The sequence below is a fragment of the Sardina pilchardus genome, chromosome 20 (genome assembly GCF_963854185.1).
Source record: "Sardina pilchardus chromosome 20, fSarPil1.1, whole genome shotgun sequence".
Classification (NCBI taxonomy): domain Eukaryota; kingdom Metazoa; phylum Chordata; class Actinopteri; order Clupeiformes; family Clupeidae; genus Sardina; species Sardina pilchardus.
In genome coordinates this window covers 9,186,513-9,213,735 of record NC_085013.1, presented here as the reverse complement: position 1 = coordinate 9,213,735, position 27,223 = coordinate 9,186,513, and the positions used below count along the sequence as shown (strand labels likewise).

The 27,223-nt window shown below is 43.3% G+C and overlaps 1 protein-coding gene across 1 annotated transcript in view; it reads right to left on the bottom strand.

The window, feature by feature from the left end:
* Positions 1-27,223, bottom strand: part of prkd1 (protein kinase D1) — a 43,354-nt gene that overhangs the window by 1,610 nt on the left and 14,521 nt on the right. Inside the window, exons 2-16 of the mRNA XM_062522335.1 lie at positions 24,970-25,108; positions 18,392-18,523; positions 17,936-18,096; positions 15,072-15,276; positions 13,258-13,335; positions 11,936-12,131; positions 11,451-11,574; positions 11,095-11,172; positions 10,121-10,409; positions 5,798-5,850; positions 5,016-5,088; positions 4,785-4,891; positions 4,128-4,289; positions 2,890-2,988; positions 1,435-1,702 (exon numbers count right to left, since the gene is read on the bottom strand). Coding sequence (XP_062378319.1) covers positions 1,435-1,702; positions 2,890-2,988; positions 4,128-4,289; positions 4,785-4,891; positions 5,016-5,088; positions 5,798-5,850; positions 10,121-10,409; positions 11,095-11,172; positions 11,451-11,574; positions 11,936-12,131; positions 13,258-13,335; positions 15,072-15,276; positions 17,936-18,096; positions 18,392-18,523; positions 24,970-25,108 — 2,164 coding nt within the window. The remainder of the gene's footprint in view (positions 1-1,434; positions 1,703-2,889; positions 2,989-4,127; positions 4,290-4,784; positions 4,892-5,015; positions 5,089-5,797; positions 5,851-10,120; positions 10,410-11,094; positions 11,173-11,450; positions 11,575-11,935; positions 12,132-13,257; positions 13,336-15,071; positions 15,277-17,935; positions 18,097-18,391; positions 18,524-24,969; positions 25,109-27,223) is intronic.

Genomic DNA, 27,223 nt, shown 5'->3' with positions numbered 1-27,223 from the left:
GAGCTTTTTCAGCGCCGGACAGGGGCTAATGAGCAAAGCTAACATCATCTTAGCATTATTTCTGGGGTCACACACCTCTGAGTCGCTCTGGGGATTCCTGACCTTGAGACCCAGTGGATCGTTTGGCATTACACACATGGTTGGGCCGCAACAAAAATGGCGCACACACTCACATTACATAGACACACGCACACACGCACACACGCACACACACACACACACACACACCCTTCCTTCGCTTTCACTCCCACACTCCTTTTTCCTCTGTTTTTTTCTTCCCGGTCTGTCTTCTTTCATGCTGGACTACGCTTCACTTGCACCTCATTCATTCTATTAGGAGAAATGAATGGAGCACTATTTGTCCACTAAAGTAATTTCCACTCTGTGTCCTGATGAGAATGTTGTTTTTTAAGTTCTGGAAAAGACCAAAATAGCAGCCGAACACAGCTCCTCTGATGATCCCCCCCCCCCACACACTCTTTCTTCATTTTTTGCTGTTGTGAGCCTCTGTGTTTCTTTTGGATAAATATTTGTGCTATGAGACATGGGAAATTTACACAGCCTACATAAATACAAACTTGCAAGTTGGACTACCTCACAATGAAAAAAAAACAGACGGCAATCAGGAGACATTTACACACAAAGGACACATAACAAACAAAAAAGTATTTTACAAAAAAATCAAATACTTGATGCTGGAGCACAAAACACAAACAGTTTAAAAAAGGGTCAAGCCCTGGACTCTGTCCGAACATTTTGTTACAACAGAAAAACAGGAGCAAGCACAACAGACTATCCTTATAAAAACCCCTTTGGGAAGAGGCCCTTGATATTTGATTACACTGCAGTTAGGCTGTGCAGTTCCACTGACCGAAATGTCACTTCAGTCCATCCACATGCAAACTACTGCCTTTATTCAGAGGCTCATGTATATGGCTCCTTTATCTCCCCATTGTCCCCTATTCATGCACCGGGTTAGTCATCAGCTCTGTGCTTTTTCTTCTGAGAGGACAGCATACAAATTTAGGTGGTTGAAAATGTTTACATTTAGCTGTCAACATTTAATTTAATTTAAGTCACAATTATGTAGGATTTGTTATTATATGCTCTTTTGTAACTGACAACACACCAAGAGTGTTTTTAACACCTTATTTTTATGTATTGTATCATTTTCCAGTTTCGATATGCTGAATGTAATGTTTGAACATCCTCTGTATATGTATACCCTGTGCTGTTCATATCCACAGATTCACTACATAGTGTCCTATATAGTGAATAACCACCATACAGATATATTCACTATGTACTGCTGTGCACTTTGTAGTGAATGAGTGCAGGTTCTGTCCACAGGGACAGCTCTCACTCATACAGATCATTCTCTGATCTCTGCTCTCCTTTGTGTCGTCCCCCCCCCCCCCCCCCCACAGCACTCACCCTCCTGCGAGATCTTCTTCCACGGGTGAGACGGGTACATGAAGGCAGCGTTCTGGATCTGGTCGTTGATGTCCTCGTCCTCGTTGAAGGGGAAGGTGCCGCTGAGGCTGACGTAGACGATGACGCCCACCGACCACATGTCCAGCGAGCGGTTGTAGCCCTTGTTGCGCAGGACCTCGGGGGCCAGGTACGCCGGGGTGCCCACCACCGAGCGCCGGAACGACTTCTCGCCGATGATGCGGGCGAAGCCGAAATCGCACAGCTTCACCTGCGGCGGGAGCAAGGTCACAACCCATCACTGTGATAATGGAAAAACACCTACCTTCACTGAGCAAATGTTCAAAAAGGCTTTAAATACATTTCCCATTGAATGGTACATCAGAAATTTGGACACATATTACACGCTGTTGATGCCCTACTTTTGTGTCTCAAAGCTTTTGTTACAATCACCTACTAAATGAGGAAATAAATGGATGAAATCAACTTGAAATGTTAATGCTAGCCTTCCATGGAGCAGGTATGGGATTTCATGTAAAATGCATCACTTGGAACAAAAACACCACTGTGCATGCCCTCGTGATGAATTACGAGGCGGCTATTCACATGCAAACAAATGCATATAATCCTCCTTGTTCTCCTCGGCTTCTCCCTTGTCTTTCTGCAAGCGCTGCAGAGACCTAATAAATAGCATCCTGTGTTTCCTCACTTCCCAGACAGTTTAATGATCAGCTGTCAGTGCTGACACTACACCCGGTTACCAGAGAAATTATCACGCGGCTCGATGTGCCTACTACGCTGCTTCCTGCTGGCTCCCTCTCTCCGCGTAGCCTCCGACATTTCGCTGGAGTCGAATTAAGGATGGCACAACAAAAACTGAGACAGCAAGCCAAGCCCGACAGCCAAAGCACAAGGGCTTTTTTTCCCCCCCTATTTTTTTTTTTTTTTATCACTTTCTTTCTTTCACATCAAAAACAATGGATTGCCGACAGGAGGAGGAATATCCTTGCGTTTTCATTTCAGGGAGAAATGTTGTGGCAAAATACAGTAGAGGAACAAATGCAAATGATTTTTTTTTTTTTTTAAACGCTCGGGGCGCTGAGATGTTTGTGTCTAAACAGGGGTGATTCATGGCGGAGTTAGCGCGCCTCCAAAAGGGAAGCTCACACTGGAGGCTGACGAGCGCGGATGTGAGAATAATTGGCAGTCTTTTGATTTAGCAGAGACCAAGAGAGAGGGAGAAAGGGAGAAAAACACACACACAGGCACGCACAAAAACACAAACAAATAGAACAAAACAAGACACCATCCACTGAAGACTGAGTCCACCCCACTAATCACTGTTATTCTTTGAAGGAAAGAAAGAGAGAGAGAGAGAAAGAAAGAGAGTGAGTGAGAGAGAGAGAGAGAGAGAGAGAGAGAGAGAGAGACTGGTGTGTTTATCTACTTGAAGCTTACTTGTGGGAAGGAGTCAGCGGAAGCTAGCAGAACATTCTCAGGCTTGAGGTCACAGTGCACAATGTTCTTGAAATGGAGATGTCGCAGAGCCACTAGAATCTGAAAAGCAACACATTTGTACTTACATAATAGAACAAACATCATAATAATATACTGTATACACGTGCCCTGACACAGAGCATCTTCACCCTACTCCTTAGAACACGCCTACAACAATATTGTATAACATGTATTGCCATAATCATAGACTTAAGAATGACATAAATAGGGCATAGGATGTGATGTAGGAGTAGGCTATAGGATAAGTCTCTATCATGCATAGGACCTGAACCTATGGACCTGCCAATATTTCAGTTTCTCTGGCTATGAAATTATGAAATGCTATACATGTATTTATCACCCGGAGAGAAGAAATACTCTTTTCTGATTGGCTGGTGGGGTGGCTATTAATTCTGAATAACTGGACACCTTGGAAGTAGATCTGGTAAAAAAAAAGTTTAATCACCATTCCATGTTCATGCTTATAAATGGTAACTATAACAAGTAGGACGACGGTTGAGTCTGCAGTTGCTGTTAGGGCCACAGAAAGTTGTACAAGAAACTGAACAAGTCCGCTTTTTTTTTAACGGAACCGCTAGTTTCCTTTGCGTGCTATGAAGGCATGACTATTGCTTATAGTGCAGTGATAAGCAGGATAGCGGCCTTCGAGGTGTCTTCTTCCCCTCGTCCATTAATTCTGCATAACAGGACACCTCGAAGGCCGTTATCCCTTACGTAACCACTGGGATTAGAATCCATCAGTCTAACCAATAGATGAGGACCTGACTGCTGATGAGACCAGCTGTTCATCCTTCTGCTTCATCTGTATGCATACCAGTGCCGTGCCTTATACTGTATGTTGCTGTATGTACATTTCCTTGCATTATCTGATGTATTCAGATTTTGTTGATCGTTTCCATTGAGTGACACATATAGAGGCATGCATCCAAGGTACAGTAATTAACTGTGTATTAGCCGCATTTTGTATAAGCTGCAGGACAGTGTTTTATGCAAGCTAAAAAAAAACAAAACTACCATATTAATTGACCCCCCGTGTATTAACCTCATAGCTAAAGAAATTGTGCAAAATCAATGTATAAACCGAAGCTAATAGTTGGGCATTACGGTAGAAATCCAGTATTTCAGATACAAAATACCCCTGCCTGCTGCAACCGGCTATCTGCAGCTTCAGCACTGACCTGAGTGACCAGGAACTTGGTGATGCGCTCGGGCAGCTTCCCTTTCTCGCTGGACAGGATCATCTCCAGCATGTCGCCATGGAGCTTCTCCATGACAACAAACACGCGCTCAGGCGTCTCAAACATGCACTCCAGGTTGACGACACCAGGGTGATGGAGGTTCTGTAAGGTGAAGCAAAGATAGAGAAGATATAATAATTGACCCGTCTTACACCCACAGGCCGATGTATTTGCTGTATGTGCTGCCAACCTGTTTGTATACACAGTACAGAAATAATGAGCACCACTTAGTGCATGTTGTAGGTGGAATTGTTAATTGCTGACACCACCATTGGTGGTGTAAAAACTCTAAGTGTTGTACACTGAAGTGAGTTCATTTGTATGCAACTGCTACTGACAACAAAACTGATCAAATCGCATAACCGCACATTTCACCTTTACATAGGCTCTTTGTGACCTGTAACATTCTCAACAAATACGACCATCGGTATGTTTGCGTTATGGACTATCTAGCACCCTTGTATGAAACCATGCATGTGTTTCATGTCTGCGTGTGTGTGTGTGTGTGTGTGTGTGTGTGTGTGCACACGCACTGCACGACCCATATGTGTATGTTTGAGTGAGTGATGGAAAAGAACAGGTTCCACATTGACTCACCTGTAAGATGGCGACCTCGTTGCGTAGCTGGCTCTCCTGCTTGGTAGGGAAGCGTAACTTGTCGATGATCTTGATGGCCACGTCCCGACCCGTCTTCCTGTGTTTCCCTGGGAAGCACAACTCACAGTCACCTCCATATGTCTTCAACCCACTCTGCCTCCCAACAGTGACTCTCAAAGGAGCCTCAAATCAAATGCCCAATAGGCTACTCCAAATAAAGAAACGCATTACCTCCATAGACAATGCCAAACTGCCCAGAGCCAAGAACTTCATCAGGAAATATCTGATAAACAGAACTGATGTCCTTGAAGGAGAAAAGAAAACTGAGAATGAGTAGGAGTGCTCCAACTGATTCATTCATTCAATGCTTGTGAAATAATTCTCTTGGCTTGGTTTGGTCTTGTTTGGTCTTTTTGAATGTTTTTATTCAGAGCATTTTTGTTGTTGTTTTTATCTTTGATTTTGTTTTGTATTCTACTGAGTCTGCAACAATGTATTCACAGAGACACAAACCTGGAGGCTTGAATTTAAACGACAACCTTGTGTGACACTACCGCATCTTGCAGAAACTGTCATGCTAGCCGAGGTAACCATGGCAACCCCATGGCCATGCAGGAAATAGAGAGTAGACTGGATTGGAGGTATTGTACTCGTATCTGTGTTTGCCTTACTAGGTGGCTGATAGAGGCTTTGAGTATGTGTATCTCTATTTTCCACCGGTGCAGTGTGCGTTGTGTGTATGTGCCTGTGTGTGTACCGGTGAGTGTTTTGCGCGTATGTCGGTGAGTGTGTGTTGGTGAGTGTTTTGTGTGTGTCGGTGTGTGTGTGTGTGTGGTGAGTATTTCTGCCTCAAGCTGGTAGAAACAAGTGGTTTGCGAGAACAGTATGGCAACACTACATAATTAACCTGTGTAGTGAACTTATATAATACAAATATCTCACCTTCTTCTATTCTCATTTTGTGGTGAGGAACAATGGTTAATGATGAGGATGGACACACAGTATAAACCTACCACATTCTCTTGCACCTGGCAGTTGGATACTGAAATGCTGATAGAAACATCTTCTGTGGAGAGAGAGAGAGAGAGAGAGAGAGAGAGAGAGAGAGAGAGAGAGAGACAGAGAGGGGGAGAGTGTTGTGGGGGAGAAAGAGATATTCCATTCAACTTTTAATGAATTCTTCTCAGCGGCAGACTTATAGAGCTTCCTCCATAGTGGTACCCCTGGTAATAAAGAGGTATACAAATCCTCTTTTGGTGTTTTATTTTCCCAATGAAAACAATAAAGAAACCCAACCTTGAAGGGAAGCCAATTTATTGTGAAGAGAAAACCATTCTCATGAAGAAATAAATATTTTTCATAAAAACACTCCCTTTGCCAATAAAAGAGCTCCTATAGTCTGCTCCTACAACATCTCATAAAGTTGGAGAATACAAAGCAAGGGAGTGAGAACATTTCTCTTAGTATACTATCTCCTGATTGCCCATGTCCATTGTCCATTCATAGGCCCTCTCTGGTGCATTCTCCTCTTAAGGTCACACACTGGCCCTCTAGGAGGAGTTCAGATCAGGGAACTGAAATAACCATGACAGAAATGTGATGTGTTCAGTAAACCATTTTGATCTGTACATACGTTTGGGAACATTTAAGCTACTGGACCCACTTTTATAGGGCCTTGGCAGTGGCATACAGATTTTGATTTAAAATGCCGAGGTATTTTACAGCTCATGATACCAGATATTCCAATCGGCCTCAGGGCCTTTGCATTGCACACAGCCCCAGAACATCAGACACTCCATCATACTTATGCTTCAGAATGGGGTTTTGAATCTGTATATTCCTCATGAGTCAAGAAGTATTTTATTGCCATGTGTGAGTTGAGTTGTACCATACAATTAAATTTACATTGACATACCAAAATGAAAATAATAAATAAATTAATGAAGAAATCATTCAAATCAAAATATCAAATAGTACACACTAGAGAACACTTAGGAATATAAATACTGTTCCCTAGTGTGTAACTAGTGTACAATCATATAAAACTATGCAACTATGTAAAATCATTGCACATTTTGACTGCTTCTGCACAAAGACCATTGTGCCTATACTAAATATTATACAAATGTTTCACATAGAAACGTATGGGAGTTCACCAGTGTCCAGCGATTTAGATTTTTGCTGTGTGCATTCAAAAGCTGTGTGCAGTCTTGTTGTTCTAGAGTTCACACTCCTGTAGCATCTGGCTGATGGCAGAAGTGTGAAGAGGCTGTTGGGGGTGTGTGCCGTCCCTGATGATGTTGCGAGGCGTGCCCTTCTGATGACCCTGGTCTGATAAATGTCCTGGAGTGATGGGAAGCCCACAGAGATGTACTGTACTGTACTTATCACACATTGTGGGGCCCTCCTTGAGCAGTGCAGCTACCATACCACAATGTGATGGAACTGGTAAGGGCACTCTCTTCTGTACTCCTGTAGAAGATGTACAGTTGCTGTTTGGACTTCTTGCAGATTCAGTGCGTGTTGTGAGTCCAGGTGCTGATGTACTGTAAGTGCCGAGGAATTTGACGATTTTCTACCCTCTCTACCTCCACTTGACATGATAGAATGTGTGTCTCCCCTCCTTGGGTCAGTGATGAGCTCAGTTCGCATTTAAGGCAAGCCTGCAAGGCTGCTGTCCTGGCACCAGGACAGTAGATCCGCCACCTCGTTCCTGTCTCGCTCCCACAATTGATCAGCCCGATGACTGCAGTGATCGTCTGCACATTGAATGTTGCCGGTGTTGTTCTGGGAGGCCAAAGAGTTGAATGTGAAGAGTTTGTACAGCAGGGGGCTTAGCGCACAACCATGGCAGGTCCCTGTGCTTACGATTTTTGCGTTCCAACTCTGACCAACAAGGGTGTCTGGGATTGTGTTCTTGATGTGGGTCAAATAGACTATCCTCTCCGAGCACTTTATCGCAAGTGCGATGGGATGATATTCCTTTAGGCAGTTCACTGGGCTTTTCTCTGGGAGGCCTACAATAGTGGTGGACTTGCAGCAGGTGGGCACACAGGCCTGAATCAGGGACAGGTTGTAGATGTCCAAGGTAGTGTGATAGTTCTCGAGCTTCACTGCATATTGCCGCTTGGCTTTTTCGATGGATCTGTGCAGGTCATACCTGGCCTTCTTGTTGTCCTCAGCACTGCCTGAGATGAATGCAGTGGAGCAGGCATGTAGCATGGACCAGATGTCACAGTTTATCCAGGGTTTTTGTATGGGGATGCTCTGTAGCACAGTACAGGAACACGGGTCTCCACACATGAGCTAATGCAGTCAGTTACCACATTAGCATGGTACTCACAATCAACAAATTCATCTGTACATGCCAAAACGAACTTGAATGCTTGTTGGCAAAAAAGCCGCATTTTCTTTTCATCTACAGAATACAATTCCAAGCAAAGTCACGGTAGAATTCGCAACTCCTTCCATTTACATTTGTAGCTAGATGACAAGAGAGGAGTTTTCCTGGTATGCCATATAAATAATCGGTAACATGGAGGTCACTTCTGATGTTTTGATTGTTGACCCAAAGATGCTTTTATCTGTCTCTCCGACAGTGATCCTTAAGAAATATTTTGTTCCATTTTACTGGAACTTTTTGATTACTGTTCTCACTTTAAATATGGCCATTTTTAGGCAAGTACTTGGTTTTATTCCCATTTCCTGACAAAACAGGGTCAATACTCTATCCCTTAATCTGAATTGTGCATTCTCTCTCCCATAAACTGTAACAGTATACTGTATATATCTATGCTCCTGTGTTGAAAATGCATTTCATCTCTGTGACTTTATTTTCACATTTACATGTATTCATTTAGCAGACGCTTTTATCTGAAGTGACTTACAAATGAGGATTAGCATTCAAGCTACAAGCTATTTTTATACCTCCATGAAACAGGTAATCATGGATGGCTGCTTGAGAGTGTATAACTCTGATTATCCTGAAAGAAGTTGGATGCAAATGAAAAAAAAAAAGTTTCAGTTAAATTTTGTTGATACGATGTTCTAGGTCTAGGAGTTCCAATTGTGACTGGTGTTCTTTTTTTTAAATTTTTTTTATGATGATTTTTTTCTCTGTTCACTTCCTGTGGGGCTGTGGTAACTTGATCATGGAACACTGAAGATAGAAGAGTGACGTTCATTTCCATTTCTGCTCCTACCACACTGTCCTCTTCACTACAGCCTAGCATAGCAAATAACATCTGGACTTGTTAAGAGGCATCCACGCTACCTCTTTATAACCATCCTGATAAAACCTCAAGGCTTGCTTTACAGTATAACAAGCAGCTCCATGCAGAATAGCAAGAATAACCCACAAATTGCTGCTTGACAGGACAGTTCCAATATTTTAGTATTCAAGTCTTTTAGACTTGGTTCCACAGAATTTTGTTCTTTCAAAAATAATAATTTACACCTAGACTTCCCTGAAATAATATGTGATTGATTTAATTTTCTGTCCCAAATCAATTTACTACGAAACGCAGTGCACACCTTGCAGACACACTGACTTTACCATTGCCATTGTGTTCCCTTCCTGGCACAAGGTAATTTAAATTTGATATATTCAATGTATTTGATTTCATAATACAGCCTCGTTGCGACAAGCTCTAACACTGCCACTGAATAGGCCAAATTGAATGGCAGAAAAGCCCTGATATTAAAGCCCAAGTCTCTTTTCTCTCCGAATGGTGTGTGTCTGAATCAGGTATTAGCTCTGATTCAGGCCTTTCTGTCTGTCATCAGGCCTCTTTGTCCTGCGTCCATCAAGGTGGTTAAGAAACAGACTGCAATTTACTTCAGCCAGGGTGCACACTGTGTGTGACCTGATGTTTATGCGGCTTGTCTCAAACAAGGGCTGGAATTAGTACACGTCTCACCCTCAAAGTTTCACCCCTAGAAATAACGCACACATCTTCATATTTATAATGTAACTCATGACAAACAAAACATTTTATACTTTCGGATTAGTAAAATGCTGTACCGGTAATTATGTGTATCATTTATGTGTATATGACTGAACTGTGGCAAATTACTAGTATTGGAGGACAACACCTATTTTCTATTATATTTTGGACTGAAATAGTCTACTTGGATCAGTGGCTTTAAATGACCAGAAAACATTCTAGTTAAGTTGGCAGTCACATAGTTTGCAGTTCTCATTTCAAGCATAATTTGGTTCACATTTTTATCCAACCTGCATGGCTACCAATTACTGCATCATTAAAAAACCAGGAGGGCAAGGTGTGTAGGTGTGCAAAAAGTGTGGCTTTGGCACGACTGTGACAGTAACGTACTGTGGTGGCTGTGGCGGTTGCCATGCGACAGCCCCTTGGCGATGACGGGCATGAGGGCATGCTGGATGGCCATCTCCCACATGCGGGCCACGTCCTGGCCGGTGCCGCTGACCAGCATGCTGCCGTGGCTCTCGGCCGCCCCGCCACCGTCCGGCCGCATCAGCTGCTCGCCCACAAAGTACACCAGGGTCGCCGTGGTGATCTCGAAGCAGTGTGGGTTGGCGCCCTCGGGTAGCAGGTCGAAGGTTTTGGCCGGCTCAAGGGACAGCACTTCTGACAGGGGGATCTCCTGCAAAGACAACAAGCTGAACCAGTCCAACACTCAACTGTGCTTACACTGTAAGCATTCACTGTCAATTCCATAGATACATGGAAATGACAGAATGGCTGCTTTGTGATTAGCTGGATATGGTTATGGTCATGGAAATGATCAGATGCTTACAGAATATGCTCATTACAATAGTTAAAGTGAATAGTAAACAGCTTTTTAAAAGATTTTAATCAGAATAATACTTTTTTAGTTAGTGTCTTGTGAATGCTCCAGGGTGGCTGGACTTTATGAACATGCACAGGTGGGTAGAGCGTGGGGAGCTCAGACCTGACATTGTGGACAGCCAACAAACATCTACTGTCAAGCAACATTTACTGTCCTTCAACTGTTAAGATGCACTTCAACTGACCTACATTATATTACATAATTATTACATTGTTATCATTACCACTGTTATGAGGTATTACACTGATATCACTTTAAGATTCTACATCAAATAAATATGCTTACATATAGATTAAATTGTCTTCAAGTGTGTGTGTACAGTATGCGTGTATGTGCTTCTATGAAAGCATAACATAGAACTGAACTGAGTTACTTTCTGTCCATATACTGTTTATAAATACAGTATGTATATAATGGTTTACATATATACAGTATGTGTATATATATTATGGATATATTGTGGTTTGATTTTGCTTACCTTGTAGTATTTGCTTCCCGTTTCATTTTGAAATAAGGTGATACACTTGCTGTCCAGCCTCCAGTAGTGTCTCTTGCGCTGGTGTGAGAAAAAATAAAATAAAATGTAAAACCGTACAGTATTCCATCAGATCATGTCCCTGTGCACGATGATCATCTGTATCTCAACAGTCATGTTAAGTCTAAACACTGCTTCCAATAATTAAAAAAAAAAAAACTTCAATCTCCACACACAAACAGCTAAACAGGGGAAAAGTGTGTGAACCCATTTCCTTCTGATGGGCTCACACACAGTACCTGTGACCGAGACTCTGAATGCAAGGGCACATGGGTGTGGCTGTAGGGTGCCATTCTTACCAGGGTGTCTTTGCTGGTGAAATGCACAAGCCAGCCCTCCTTGAGCACGTTGCTGCTTTTCCTCTTGGTGTGTTTGACCGACTGCACCACTCGCATGAGGGGGATGTTGTTACTGGTGGATGGACTGCAGGGAGAAGCAACAAGCCCTCAGCACACAGATCTGAGCTATAAGACATCTACTGCATTAGCAATGTTTAAAGATGTTTCTTGGGCACTAAAATTGTGAACTTGTGATTTTCACCTCGATTTTCCAATTATCATCTATTCATCTAAATAAATAAACCATTAAGTTGTTATTTTGAACGTGACTAAGAAAATCTGATTCTAGTTTCATACATCTGTTTCATGACAGCCATTAGTGTTAGGGTAGGGAGCCCCCTAATCCCTGCAGTTATTTGTACATAACTGTGGATTACTGTAGTTGTGACTGTATCTGAGTCCAAAGACTACAGCAGAATCTTCCAGTGGGTCTATGCGGGGGTCACCTGATGATCCTGTTGGGGTCGTCGGGGTCATGGTCCTGAAGGTCTCCTATATCGCCGTGGGCAGCCTCCAGCAGGGCGGCGGAGTCGGGGGCGAGCGACTCCTCCAGGTCGTCCATGAGAGGGCTGTGTCTGTCGCTGTCCAGATCGTCGCCCTCCTCCATTACTATGTCAGCCTCCGCCCCCGGGCTCAACAGGTCTGCGCAGAGAGGACAACAGTGAATGTGTGTGTGGTGCATTGTGAGTGTGTGTGTGTGCGTGCGTGTGTGCGTGCGTTAGTGTTGGTGGGTGTGGGTGTGGGTGTGGGTGTGTGTTTGTGTGTGTGTGTGTGTGTGTGTGTCTGTGTGTGTGTGTGTGTGTGTGTGCTGTGCATGTGAGTGTGCGTGTACGTGTGCATGTGCGTGTGCGCATGTGTGCGTGCGTGTGTGCGTGCGTGCGTGCGTGCGTGTGTGTGTGTGTGTGTGTGCGCGCGCGTGTGTGTGTATAATGCATTATGCATACATGTTACAGTGATATTCTTGAGTCTTTCAACCAATGGTTTGCGTACTTGAAGTCGGCAAACCAGTTTCCTGTTTATTGTCGACAAGCACCTTAAGATGAGTGCTTTAGTTGTACCAAAACGTAAGAAATACAATGTACACCATTCCTAATGTCTATGGGCAGCTCTCATAAGCACTGCTCTGCCACTGTGCTCAGCTTCGTTATAGTCGTTTAGCTTCCACTTTTTTCCCCAAAACGCCAGCCTACGTGCATGGCTGCACAAAATAAGGAGGACAAGAATTTTGGGCAGCACATGTTTTGTTTCAGCTGAAGCCCTCCTCTTCCTGGTGCTTGTTAACAGCGATGCCAACGAACAGGAGACTGGTTTGCCGACTACAAGTAAGGAAGTGCACAGAGCCCATACCTCAACTGTGGTTTTGACTATCCTCTACTTTTGCCTGTCTGTCGTTTTAGAATTAAAGGGAAATATTTCTTTGGTTAATTGGAAAAAGATGAAATGTTTTCACCCCCTTTAGCTTTTAGCATAATGATATAATTTACAATAAGTGACTGAAATGGATCGTATATAGTCCAACACAATACACTCACATCTGAAGAGTACGCCATTAGAGTAGTTGTCATAGTAACCTATGCCAGTTAATGGGTTCTGATTTTTGCACATCGAAAATTAATGCTTTTATGCCAGAAAACATATTTATTAAAAGCATAAAAGGGTTTTTTAAAAAGGCATAAAGAGTTTGTATGGACCCTATGCACCTTCACAGTGAATATACCCAACAATGATACAAAGAACATTCTCAAAGCAACAGACAAACCCAACTTGCCTCCATTTCTGGATACCTCTCCAAGGCAGTTGTTTGGCACTTTGGGTGCACAGCGTTTATGACAGTTAAATTTGCAATCTGAAACAGAGAGAGAGAAAGATTTAGAGAGAGAGAGAGAGAGAGAGAGAGAAAAGGAAAGACAGAAAGATATGGGGGAAACAGAATGAAAAAGAGAAAGGTGGATGGAGAAGAGGAAAGGTGGAATATAGAAGAAAAGAGAGAGAGAGTTGAAATAAAACAGAGAGAGAGATAGAGAGAGAGTTGAAATAAAACAGAGAGAGAGAGAGAGAGAGAGATGTAGAGATGGGCTGTGAGTGGGATTAGACAGCTTGAGAGGTATTGCGTCTCCATTAGACCTGCTGCTCCCAGCACCTCTGACTGCTCACTCTCCTGTCTGCCTCAGCCAGATGTCCTCCTGCTTAGCCTACCCATTTAGCTGCCATACCACCGAGGAACACACACACACACACACACACACACACACACACACACACACACACACACACACACACACACACACACACACACATAGACAGTCAAGGCATAGACAGACAAGGCACATTTGGCAGCCACTTTCGCAAAGGGCTAAAGATATGTTATGGTCCTGTTTATGATGTAAGGATTAAATGCAAGGTCCTGATTTTTCACAATTTATACACACACAGGAATGACTCTCTCTCTCTCTCTCTCTCTCTCTCTCTCACTCACACACACACACACACACACACACACACACACACACACATGCTTACATATGTGCTATGAGCTTTCATATGTGCTATGGTTGTCTGTAAGCATTAGTGCTACACAGGTGGCCACAGACCCAGTTCACATGAACGTGTTTTGCATTTCCTTGATGAATCCTCTCAGATGCATGCATCTCAACAGACACCGTCATCGTGCGCGCATCGTGACTGACAGTGTTCAGCCTGAAGAAACTAACACCCCCTCTCAACTTATTTTACACCTGTCTACCTCTGCCCATGTGCACATGCCTATCACTCCGCCCGTCAACACAAAACACTCAGAACTCCTCACCGCATCTCGTACTTCGTGAACATCGCTACAATATTTATGATCCGCTCATCAGCCATCTTCCTCAGTCCTTGCTGCATATGTCTTACTTCGTGAACATTAGTACAATATTTATAATCTATTTATTGTGCAGCTTATGCAAACCGCTTTGTGGAGGAAGTGTTTTATATTCCCAATGGTGTTGAGCTACCAATGTGTCAACTACAGCTACATACCGTATATATATGCAAAAGAAATTAATTAATAGATCCACCCACTCGTTTCCGTGTTCTAGTGCAAGTGTATAAGGTCCGTTTTGATTTGCCTAAGATGCCAGCCTGAGAGATGGGTAGGTTTGTGCTGGCAGTCAGCTGGGCTTTAGTGGGTCTGTAATAATATTTGTAGGGAAATGCACAGCATGCCTTGGGAAATTGTTGTTTTACATTGTCGTTGACAAACAGAGAAGTCCAGTTACTAACCAAACAAACCATTTCGCTAACCCTAAGACTATAACGCATCTGAGCTCTAGCGATGCTAATACATGAAATCAATCTCATCAGTAGTCAATTTATACCGTAATTTTCCGACTATTAGCCGCGGCTTAGACATTGATTTTACAAAATTTCTTCAGCTATGAGGTTAATACATGGGAGAAGTTAATATGCCATTAATATGGTTTTGCTTCTCTCAACTTGAATAAAACACTGTCCTGCGGCTTATACACAATGTGGCTAATACACAGGAAATTACTGCAATTGAATAGTGCATATTCACAGGACAGATAAGAGGCTGGGCTTCACCTTTGCACTGCAGTCCTTGGCGGAAGAGGCCCTTGAGCAGTTTTTTGCAGTGCTGGCAGACAGTGGGTCGGGTGTAGGAGTGGATGACGAACGTGTGCGGCACTTTCACTTTGGACAGCAGGATCTTGTCCAGCTCAATGGGCCGGCCGATGTACGACTGGGAGTTGGAGCGTCCTCTGCCAGGAAAGATGTCTGATGCGTTCTTCTGATGGGAAGAGGGGAGAGGATGACATGGAGACGGTGCTAAAATGCTAACAGGTCTGAGCTTGCTTCAGGGCATGGTTATAGCAACATGGCAGAGACCTAAACTCATTTTGACCTCTGACATTTATGAAGACTGACCCAAAATACAAGGGCAGTATTTTTCAATATTGATGTCAAGTTCATATAAAAACTTTTTGCAAGGAACTGTGTAGCACGTTATCAATCTTTTTGTAGGCTTGGAGTATGCAGAGTATAACTGATCAGATATACAAAACTGTATATGTCTTTTTATATAAATGCAATGATGGTACTGAAATGCAGTTGAACAATTCAGATTACAAATCCCTTGTTTGTGGACAATGTGACAGCTTCCCTCCCTGTAAGAAGAAAACTAAAATATTTTTGTCAGTGAACACAACTGTGCTAGTCTTGCTTGCCACCAACACTTTACCATGGCAGTCAAACATGGAGAGCAAGTGGAAGAAAACACATTTAAATGGAGGCCCTCTTTAATGTGTTAGTGATTGACGTGGAGGTGGATTTTCGCTCCCCCTGCGGTGAGTGTATCTGACATCTCACAGGTGTGCATAATCAACTGTTCGATACGCTCGCCAGAAAGCCACAGGATTGATCTTCTCTGCGTGAGAGGAACTGGGGCCTCAATTGGCCTCATTACAGAACCTCGGGCCTGTTCAAACTGCTCCATAGAGCCTCCCGAGTCTACCACTTTTTAGAAGCAGCTTTTGTAGAGATTTCTGAAAAATATATCTTCAAAGAAGTCCCACAATTGTAGAAAATGTAGGACTGTTCCTTCCGATAACAAGATCTTTGAAGGTGCTTCTAGGAATCTCTTTCAGCTATATTGTGTTTTTTTTTCTTTTCAAGATATAAAAAAAGAGTCAATAAAGAAACCATTTAGTAGGATGTTTCTATATGGAATGGCTAGTTTTGAACACACAGAGAAGCCTTAAGGTCTCTAGTGTGTATGGCTATATTTCATGCCCCAATATAGAGAAACGTACATAAAGGAAAAACACAACAGCTATTCCTCCTCCACCCACTCTGTCCCGGCTCTTGGCCTCTGACACGGCAGTGAATGGCTGATCTGGTGGCCCAGTGGAGCGCTGTGGTAGCATGTCTCTCTCTGCAGCGCCAGCTGCCGTAGCAGTTGATTCACAGCTTTCTCCAGCAAATTAAAATGAGCCTCCCAGTCGTTGTTTCACTAAAGTTGACTAAATTAGCACTGATGTCTGACAGCTATGAAGAGGTTCATCCATGTAGCAAACAATTACATTAAATGACACACTATTACGTGCATACAATTTCATACTTGTACTGATATGTACCCGTACAGATTACTTAGTGTATTCACCCTATATCATAACAGGGATATTGCAAAGTAAACTGTTAGGACAGTATTACTTACAGTTCTGTAACACATGCTAAAATACAGAGGGAGGATTATCTGTGAACTTCTGAATGGTTTGTGTGGGATAAGACAGTACATACCTCTATGCTAGGGCTAACAGGAGACTGGATGGTGCATCGTCACAGCAGTCCAATGATGGGGGCGTGAAAAACAGAGGACAGCTTAATGAGTGATCAGATTATTCCACAAATTATTCCATTTTAATTTGTTTGATTTTGCAATCCCAATGAATCCTGATAATCTGACATTTTACTCTGGTGCTTTATACAATACCACAGGTTTCGTAGAATGCAGACAGTCACTGGATGACTACTAGACTAGGTGTATGGCTAAGAAGAATGTGATTTATATATTCTGAATTTTTGTTCCATCAATTTATTTCAAAAAGTAAATATTTCACATTTTCTAGATTCATTAGATATTAAGTGAAATATTTCAAGCAATTTTTCGTTTTAACCTGGAAGATTACGGTTTACAGCTCATGAAAAACAAAAATCTATATCTCAAAACAGAAAAGAATTGAACTAATCTGATATATCTAAAATAGTTCATTCATACATTCAATACTAGGTTGGGCTACGTTTGCACAAATTAGTGCGTCAGTGTGGCGTGGTATGGAGGCAAGCAGCCTGTGGCACTGCTGAGGTGTTATGGAAGCCCAGGTTGCTTTAATAGCAGCCTTAAGGACAATACCACGTAGATTCTCTATGGGGTTCGGGTCAGATGAGTTGTCTGGCCAATCAAGCACAGTAATATGCTTTGATACCGCACTCTGTGAACACCCTGCCCTTTCAGCAATGACCTTCTATGGCTTACACTCCCTTGTAGATGGAGTCAATAAGTGTAAGGAACAAGTCTTCTGGACAACTATCAACAATTCTTTCCCATGGTTGCGGCTGTGTTTACTGAACCAGACTGAGAGATTATAAAAGGCTCAGGAAACCAACATTTCTGTATTATAACATCTTTATTGCATTAATTTGAGGGACAGATCTTTAGCTGTAAGCCATATGAGCTGTAAGCCATAATCGTCGACACTAAAACAAAAAATGGCTTGAAATATTTCACTGTATTGAATCTATATGAAATATTCACTTTTTAAAATAAATGGGGTTGGGGGGGTGAACTTTTCCACGCTTATTTCTAATGTTTTGAGACCCACCTGTGAAGTAGTCTACTGGGCATTAGAATAGAAACCCTACGAGATTTAGGCATTCTGGGATTCCCTCACCAGTAAGGCGTCATCGGAGGTGGTGGGGGATGGCTCTGTGGACACGGAGCGGGTGGTAGTCAGGCCCGTGAGCGAGACGTTGGACAGTCGCCGCTTGCGAATGCCGCTGCAGTTGTTGGGGATCTTGAAGGCACAGCGCTTGTGGTAGTTCAGCCCACAGCCTTGTTTGTCATGGAGAAGAGTGAAAGGGTGAGGGGAGAGGGTGAGGGGCTGGAGTGCAGGGTTTCTTCATTTCATCTTCCCTCAAAATCACTACAACCCCATAAATGTTGCAGAACCACTCATATGACTACACACTTCAGCAAGATACTGTATACACACTCTGTGAAAACTGACCCCCAAGGAGAGCGAAAAAGAGCAATAACAGATAGTCAGAGTGACAGAGACAAAGAGAGAGAGAAAGAGGACGATTGAGAGACCGATGTCCGGCGGCGGACAGTCCCGTGGCGGCCTTACCCTCACACTTGAGGCCCTGTCGGACCAGTCCCCACAGCATCTCCCCACAGTGGTCGCAGAAGGCCGGAGCGCGGTACGAGTGCACAAAGAGGGCGTGCGGCCGGATCTGGAAGTCCTCCACGGTGGCCGAGGCTGAATGGGCAGAGAGGGGGGACAACAGACAGGGGTCAGCAGGGAGACGCAGCGCTGCCCTGGGCACGGAAGGCTGGCTGTCACCTCTGCGGGTTCTCCACTTCCTGCTGATCGGTTCTCTATTTTTTGCATGGTCTTTATAGGTTCTTTTATAGGAGTTATAGTTCCAAACCTAATCAGAACCCAAACGTTTTGCATCCATGATGCTTTCGAAAAGAGCCTAGACCTGCTATATTCCACATACTTTTCTTATCTAGAACCCATAACATAAGTGATGGGATGAGCTTTTTAAACGGTTCTAAAGCTGATGATTAAGTCTGTGATCTCTTCAGGGGGTTCCAGAAGGATCTTTCTGAGGGTTCTCGGGTCTCTTTATTTAAAGAAGCATTAGAAACAGTTTGTCAAAACAGTCCTGTAAGCTAACAAGTTGCCAACAGACTTGCCTTGCAAACACCAACAGCACCAACTGATCAAAGCTGGCTGGTTCACTAACTGGTGTGTTTTGGCAGTATATTCTGTGACAGCATGCTGTAAAGCCTGCTCTTGCATTTCCACGAAATGTAATGCATCATAAATATTCATGACCATAAATCAATTTTATGCTTTAGAAACCCGCAACAAAAACATTTCAAATTAGAGTTTATGTTCCAATTGTACCAGCAATTATACAAATCAATTTGAGATGATATAATGTACTTTAGGAAAATGTACAGAGAAACAACGAAAACATACATGGTATTTGTTTTACTTTCAATATATGTCAGTATGGCACTAATTAATAGATACTTGATGAATAAAATGAAAACTGGCACAGACACTAATACGTGATGGAGAAATCAAGATCTCCTCCTAACTCTCACAACAAACAAACAAGCAAAGAAGCAAGACTTTATGCTTTATGCTTGAACACAAACAAACACACAATGTTTTTCTTCAAACGGAGTCATAAAAGCAAGGAGCAATGATTAGACTGTGCTTACTGTCAGTCTGTAATTAGGGCATGTTTTGTTGTTTGTTAGTACCGGTAGCTAGCATAAACAAAAGTGTCAAAAATGATGAAAACTGACACATAGAGTGGGTAGCGAAGAATCTTCTGCTCTCTCTCTCTCTCTCTCTCTCTCTCTCTTTCACACACAGACACTCTCTCTATCTCTCTCCCTCTCTGTGTCTCTCTTTTCCTCTCGCACTTCCACCCTGTGACTTAGAGACTTGGTCCCTGTCCCATTTCTCCCCACTTAAAACTTCCACATAGTTTTGACTGCCCTCGACAGTAAAGTCACCTCGACGAGGTAAGTGGGGGTGAAGATCTTTCCCTATGAAATGGAACATCACTTTGGAATGCTTTTTCTCTGTACTTGTAACAGGATGTCTTAAGGATCTTGGAGCTTGGTGAGGAGCTGCAACTACTTGTTAGAAGTGCTTGGTGATTTCCTGTTGCGTTAAGGTTGGAGTTAGCATCTGCATATTCACCTATCATACTAAGCCTATGATCACTGGGGTACAAACACTTATCTGCCTGTTCATAATATTAGTCATTACAGGCTGAAGGAGAGAGAAGGAAATACAGACTTATAAGAAATTATTCCAAATTCCTAACCAAAACACACCAAACCCCTTGATCTAATTAAAAGAAAACATGAATTTGTTTTTGGTGACTAACCAAACAAGGTGCCAAAAAAGAAACAGCTTTTTTTTCAAATAAAAAATGAAAAAGTAAGCAGCATAGCTGAGCTGAGCTTGCAGCTGAAGTGCGTACATGAGAGTGCAAAGTGTCTGACTCTTCGTGTAAACGAATGTGTGTTATGATTGGTGGCGTTGAAACAGGCCAATGGGAGGGAGTGTGTGTGGAGTGCTCAGCGTGAGAGGGAGCAGTGCCGTCACACACACACGCGCACTCTCCCCCTCCGTCACGAGCGCCCCTGCATGTTGAAGTAGAATACATTCTGATTAGACATTCTGCTGCCAAATTGCCTCAATTTATTCAAATTATTGTTTTGCCTTTTGTTTAAAGGCCAAGATATGTTTGCAAGTTTAACTACCTGTAAACTGTCATTAAATGCTTCAGAAAATGAATGTGTATGTGTCGAGAGAAAGAGTAGGACTGGAAATTGGCACAGTAAGAAAGAATGAAATGTTGCAGGCACTGGCTTTTTTTAAATGTAAATATTATATATTTTCGCCCACTTGTGTGTTTTGAAATAATCACTTCATTCAAGAGTGACTTTACCCTCAGCCCTCTGTTCCTAGCACATAATCATATAAATACAGTACAAACTGTTGATAAGACGTGGGGTTCTGATATTTTTGACAAACTGGTGACCCAGCATGGAGGACACTAGGACCTCTCTGTCATTAGAAGGCCACAAAAGGCAGGTTCCATCTCAGCTGGCTCCCTCAAGCAACAGTAGAGCGGAAGAGAGAGAACTCACTGTTACAATTGCACAAATGGGCAGATACACTCACAACAGCAAACTATGTCAATTACTAATGCAACACCTCATTACATCTAACTGACCTTTTATTCTCTGAATGGCAATGGCATCACGATCAGATCAATCTACTATCAGATTGTAAGACTTGGCCTCCGTAGCGTGAACTAGACGCTTCCTTTGATTCCGTCTGACCCTAGATCAGTGTAAGCTGTGATAGAAAGGGGTCTGTGGACCTTCTGCGAATGGTGTGAAAGCGGCAAAGCTCTGTGCGGCGATAAAGACATGTAATGATGAGAGAGATGGTGGAAGATGTGTCAGAGAAGTATGGTAACAGAGGAGGTGATGCCATTGCTGACACAGCAGTGAGGGTGATGAGGGAAGGGACGTGACTGAGGGTAAGGGAAGGGATGCGATAGTCTGTTGCAGGTTAATGATCAGTTGTATGATGGCTTCCCGATCTGACAGTGAACTGCTTTCACAATGAGCATGATGTTGATGAAGATGTAATGTACCGGTAATTATGCTGATGTGAATTTCAGCATGTAAACACTAACGCTGAAAATAGCATATTAATAAAGCTCTCACGTTAATGAATGATTAATAAATGTAAAACCAAACCAAACCAAACCAAACTAAAGTTCTTGTAGGCAAGTCAGTAACACTCCATAATAAGGATCGTTACAGTAATAAATAGCAAACTAGTCATCAACTAACCCTTTGTTAATATTTATTGTTACTAAAATATCTAGCATCACCTTTAGTGTAGTGTTCGCATAAATGTGTTACATCTTTCAGCTTTGCCTGTTTTGTTTTATCGAGGACCTTTGTGAACCTTGTGTTCATTCATTTCCAGTATGAGAGACTCATACTGATAGTAGTTATATATTAGTAATATTAATGATGGAAAGAAAACATTAACTTGTGGCAAATAGATATTTTGCTAACAATTAACAAATATTAACAAAGGGTTAGTTAATGACTAGTTTGCTATTTATTAAGGACCCTTATTATGGAGTGCTACCGGCAAGTCTCTGGGCAACACCTCTGGCCAGCCAAGCAAATTACATTAGCCTCCTATCTAAGTGAATGGGGAGAGAGTAAGTACAGTAAGTAAATGTCATTTCTGAAGCACATTTACACACAGCATAAGCTGACCCAACATGCTGTAGGCCTACAGTGGAATTAGACTACCAAATATGTGTGGCTTGTCAAAAGGCAGAACGCATTCGCCATCTTTGGTGTGGCAACTCCCCCATTATTTTTTCCCCTCAGTGATTTGTCTCCTCACTTGATGTCTCTGCTGAGACTAATGATAACAGACAGAGGAGACCGGACACTAGTAACCGTAGATCATTTGCAGCAGAGAGCGCATGATGGCTGTGCCAATGGCTAGCAGCTTTTGCATTAGCACTGTAAGTGATAATGGTGGGTATAGTGAAGGTGTTAAGGAGTTTTCATAACGGCCATAATGGTGAATATCTCAGGACCTATGGCGCCGATAGCAGCGTACAACGATGTCTACATTAGCAGTGAACGTAATGGTGAAAGAAGTCGATGTGCAAGCTGCACAAAGGCGTGAAAAGGTGATGGTGACAGCTATACCCCCATTATCCCCATTAGACCTGCTTAATGACTATACCTTTACATTTTTTACATGTATACATTTCTATGCGTTTACCCAAAGGGAGTTACAGCGCAGGTGACATATACATCTCACCAGGGTGTGCTCCATGGGACTCAAGCCCACGCCCTTGACACCATTAGCACCTGCGGCTGCTAGCTTCCACATCAGCTGTCAGTGATGGGTGGTGAAGGATAAGTACAGATGACTGGTGCTCATAGGATCATATGGGCGCATCCCTATAGCGTGGGTGAATGCAGCGTAAAGCGCTGAAGTGTCGGTGATGGCTGAGGCTTCCTGGGCGGAAAAGGCGATGGTGGCTGGGGCACGGCTTCAGCTGAAGCAGTGGGAGAGGCCCGGCGAGGACGGTATCGACACGCTCGGTGGGGTTGACGGACACCTCCGCTCATCACCCAGCGGTGAGCTGCTCTTTCCCCCAGTACACACACACACACATACACACACACACACACTAACGCGCGCACACACAAACGCACACACACACACACACACACACACACACACACACACAAACACACACACACACACACATATAATCACACACCATATCCCAACAGTTGACTGCTCTTGTCGTGTGATAGACAAGAGCAGTCAAAGAGCTGTTTCTGATCTCATTGAGACGATGAGGTGCAGGCACACGCACATGCTCTGTGTGTTTTTAGGCTTTTACATGTTTTTACATTCTTGCCGTGCTAATTTTAACAACAGTGCACACTTGTCGTAACTCCCGGTGATGTGTGTCTGTGCGAATAACTCCGAAGCACAAGGTAAGTTATTAACTCTGAATAAGTATAATTATCCAAAAGTAAAGATTCAGTCGTGTGTCGAACCGCCGTGTGTGGAACCACAAGCCGTCTCCGGCTCCGCGCATAATAGCTCATCAGCTCTAGCCTGATTCAAACGCACAGGGAAAGAGATGAAACAAGTGATTGTAGGTGGGTGAACTCTGGTGAGAGTTGAGAGCTACAATTAACACCCACTGACCTCCCCCCACCACTAACACCGCCACCCCTCAACCCCCCCCCCATCCTCCACCTCCTCCACTCTGGTAGTTGGGAGGTCTCCGCCACACACACACACACACACACACACACACACACACACACAAAGTCTGTGAGCCGTTAAAAAAGTGTCATGGCGGCACACGGCACACGCAGCATGGCGTGAAGGAGAGGAGTGCAGGAGAACGTGTGTGTGCATCTGGGCGCGTTCACACCTGGGGCTCGGCGCCGCAGGTAGCGCAACGAGAGGGTAAGCAGGGTGGGGAGTGGGGGGTGAGGGGAGGGAGGGAGAGGTGGGGGGTGTCAGTCTAGGCCCTCCACAGCGCCGGCTCCACTCAATTACCTACCGCACTGCACCGCACCATGCCACACTCACACCGCACTAAGAGGCAGACAGACTCCGAAAGAGAGAGAGAGAGGGAGACAGAGAGAGAGAGAGAGAGAGAGAGAAAGAAAGAAAGAGAGAGCGAGCCTGCCAAGCGTTTGTAAAAACACTTTAGCGGTGTCAAACACAAAAGCACCGTCACTTCCTCCTGCACCGCCCCCCCCCCCCCCCCCCCGCCCTCCCCTCCTCCAATCCCCTTTCAGCGCTGGACCCGTGTCAAATTTTCACCACATGGTACAATCTGAAACAAAAACACGCGGCAGAGGTGAGGCGTCGCACAACAATCCAACGGCTTGATTAAACAATTCAGCGACTCCGACTCCGCCTGCGTTAAAAAAAAAAAAGGTGCCGCCGGCTCTTTTCGTGGGTTTGGTTCGACTCGAGCATCGTGCTCCGAGCTTCCGATCTGATCAGTCTTTTTGTTTCTCCGCGACTGGAGGTGACAATGCTGATTGTGGAGGGAGTTCTCTGCGTAGAGGTTTTTTTTTATCGGTCTCTCACGCTCGTTGGCAGTCGTGCTCGTTGTTGTACTTCTCTTCCGTGCGCTTTCGCGAGCCACACGTCTCTAAGAGCTCCGAGTGTGTCTGGCTGGCTGCACACCGGACTTCTTTCACACACTGTCGTTTCTTTGTGCCTTAAAACAACACTGTTAATTTGGATTCCGCAGCATAATCAAATTCAGAGACTGCAGCAGTTAAGGGAGCAGAATAAGAGATGTGGGCTGGAAAGGATGTGTGATGATGGCAGAGTAATAGTCAGAAGCCTGACTGAAGACTTGTCACTTATGTACTGTAGCATATTGTGATGCTCTGTTATGTTGTATTATTCATTCGATTAGGTTGTCGATCATCTAGGAGGTTCCCAACCAATAGCACAAAGGAAGTGTTTCCTGTATATATTCATATAATTACTGGGCTGGTGAAGAATACAGGTCTTTGTGTCTACAGTGTGTGTGGGGTGTGTGGAAGAGGCAGAAGGTTCCTCACCTGACAGCACCACCTCCACCAGATCCCCCTCCTGGATGTCTGAGGCACAGCGCACCAGCTGCAGGATGTTCTCCGAGTTGGGCTCATGACGGAACAGCAGGATCTTGTCGTACATCCCGTAGAACCCACACTCTGGGAACTGGCATAGGAGAGAACAGAGATTTCATGTGCATTTAGTGTAGAATATGTAGAGTATGTTCCACACAGAGCCCGTCATGAATACAGACAGTTGGAATAATCTAACCACACTAAAGCATCATTAGTTTTGGCCTATTTCGCATACGCACCAGTTAGTATATCACTACTGATCAACTGGAGTTTAATATTGGTGTTTAATCTGATAAAGTAACATTAAAACATTAAAGTAACATTAGAAGAAAACTAATAAAAAATTGCTCAGCATTTCAATTAGGACCCCAGTCTAAAGAGACAGACAGACAGCCAGAAAGACAGAGAATGAGAATCTTCTTTCACAGGAGTTGCAAACCATCAATGAAACAGTGCCAAAAGTTCATCAGCTGGCTTGTGCCCCTTTACTGTATGTGCATATAACACGTTACCATGGTCTCAGGGTAGGGACGTGGACATATTAAAACCTGCAATACGACTGACTCTTGGTGTAGGAAGGGCTACTAATTCCACACTATGTAAAGACTTAATGAAACAAAAGTTACAGTAATCAAATAAACATTCATTTAAGAGATTCATCACCAACCGTTATTTATTCAGAGAAAATGGACTGCAGTACTATACGCTTTTTAAAGCAATGACCTGAGTTCACAATTATAGAACAACATCAAATAACAAACAAAATCAACAAAGTCTAAGTCCAAGCCAGAACATTTTAAAACAGCCATATAATCTATTATACCCTTAAATTGGTCTACTGACACTGACTGGTTTGATTTTAACACCTCTTCTAATTTGTTTCATTTATTGGGTGCAACTAATTTATCAACTTGACCTGAGGAGTTCACATCTCTGTGATTGTGTAGCCTATTATGTCAAGTGAAAATAAAAGAGAAAATAAAAACTTAAGATAAGATAATAACTTGCAGAGTATGTCTTATAACTAAAGAGGGCAGTGTCTTTCAGTGTCTTATCATAAAGAGATGGCCATTTCCACATTATGTTAAAGTTGACAATGATTTCTAAAATCCCCAGTAACAGTGGAGAACTGTATCAATTATAGATCAATTGAAATTAATAATTTTAATTAAAATAATTAAATTAAAATAATTTTTGACTGTCAGCCCAATTTACAATTTTTTTACAAGAGATATATGCTCATATTTTAGTCCCTATCTGTAGGTCTAAACAAAACACAGAAGTGCTGGAGAGCCTTTTGCATCAGATTGTCAAGCAGTCAGGGAGCTAATTCACCAATTCACTGGCAAAAAATAACTTTTCAGCCGAAGCCAATTTCACAAGGGCTGGCTTGGGCAACTTACCTTTGGCATTTCCAAAAGTGATACTTAACTCTGTGCTTCCAGCCCGCCTGACACATGGCCCGCTGTGGCTATTATAACAAGAGGCATTTCAACAACCTCCACACAGAAATTATCACTTTTTAGGACTGTGGCGGTGAGCTGCATGTCGGAAAGCAAAAGCTCTGTACATTATAGACTAGAGCACCCAGGGATCATGGGTTTTGAACCGACCAGAGTCCTGTGCCCACACCTCTTGTGTAGTGTGGCATGTGCTAAATTTGGCTGTTGGAAGTAGCTGATGTCAATCTGCGGCATGGTAGGCCTATGATCTATTATCTCAAAACCTCAATGAGAAAACACACATCAGGCATGCACATCACATACTGTATAGACCGGTCATCCACTAACAGACTGGATTATTAAGAAGATAATAATACAAAATGCTTTAACTGGTTAAATATTTCCGTTTGCAGTGAAGAAGTGGAATTGAAAAGGTTTAGCTATTCAGCTGGGCAGCTAGCCCAAGGTGTCGCAATATGAACTTTTGGCTGCACTGCAATGTCTGTCTTCTGGACAAGACTGTTGTGAATTGAGCCTCTAAAGTGAGTTGATCGAATGCTGGCAATATGCCTACTTCCATCACGCACAATCACCAGCACATAACACACAGGACCGCTCTCCTCCTCACACACAGGGCTCCATTTCAGATCTTCACAGCATTAATTAATGAATGGAAATGAACAAAGCCTAGAGACTTGGAAGCCTTTTAAACTATGGACCCACATGCAAACAGAATGAACAAAGGCTCACTTGATCAAGGTAGC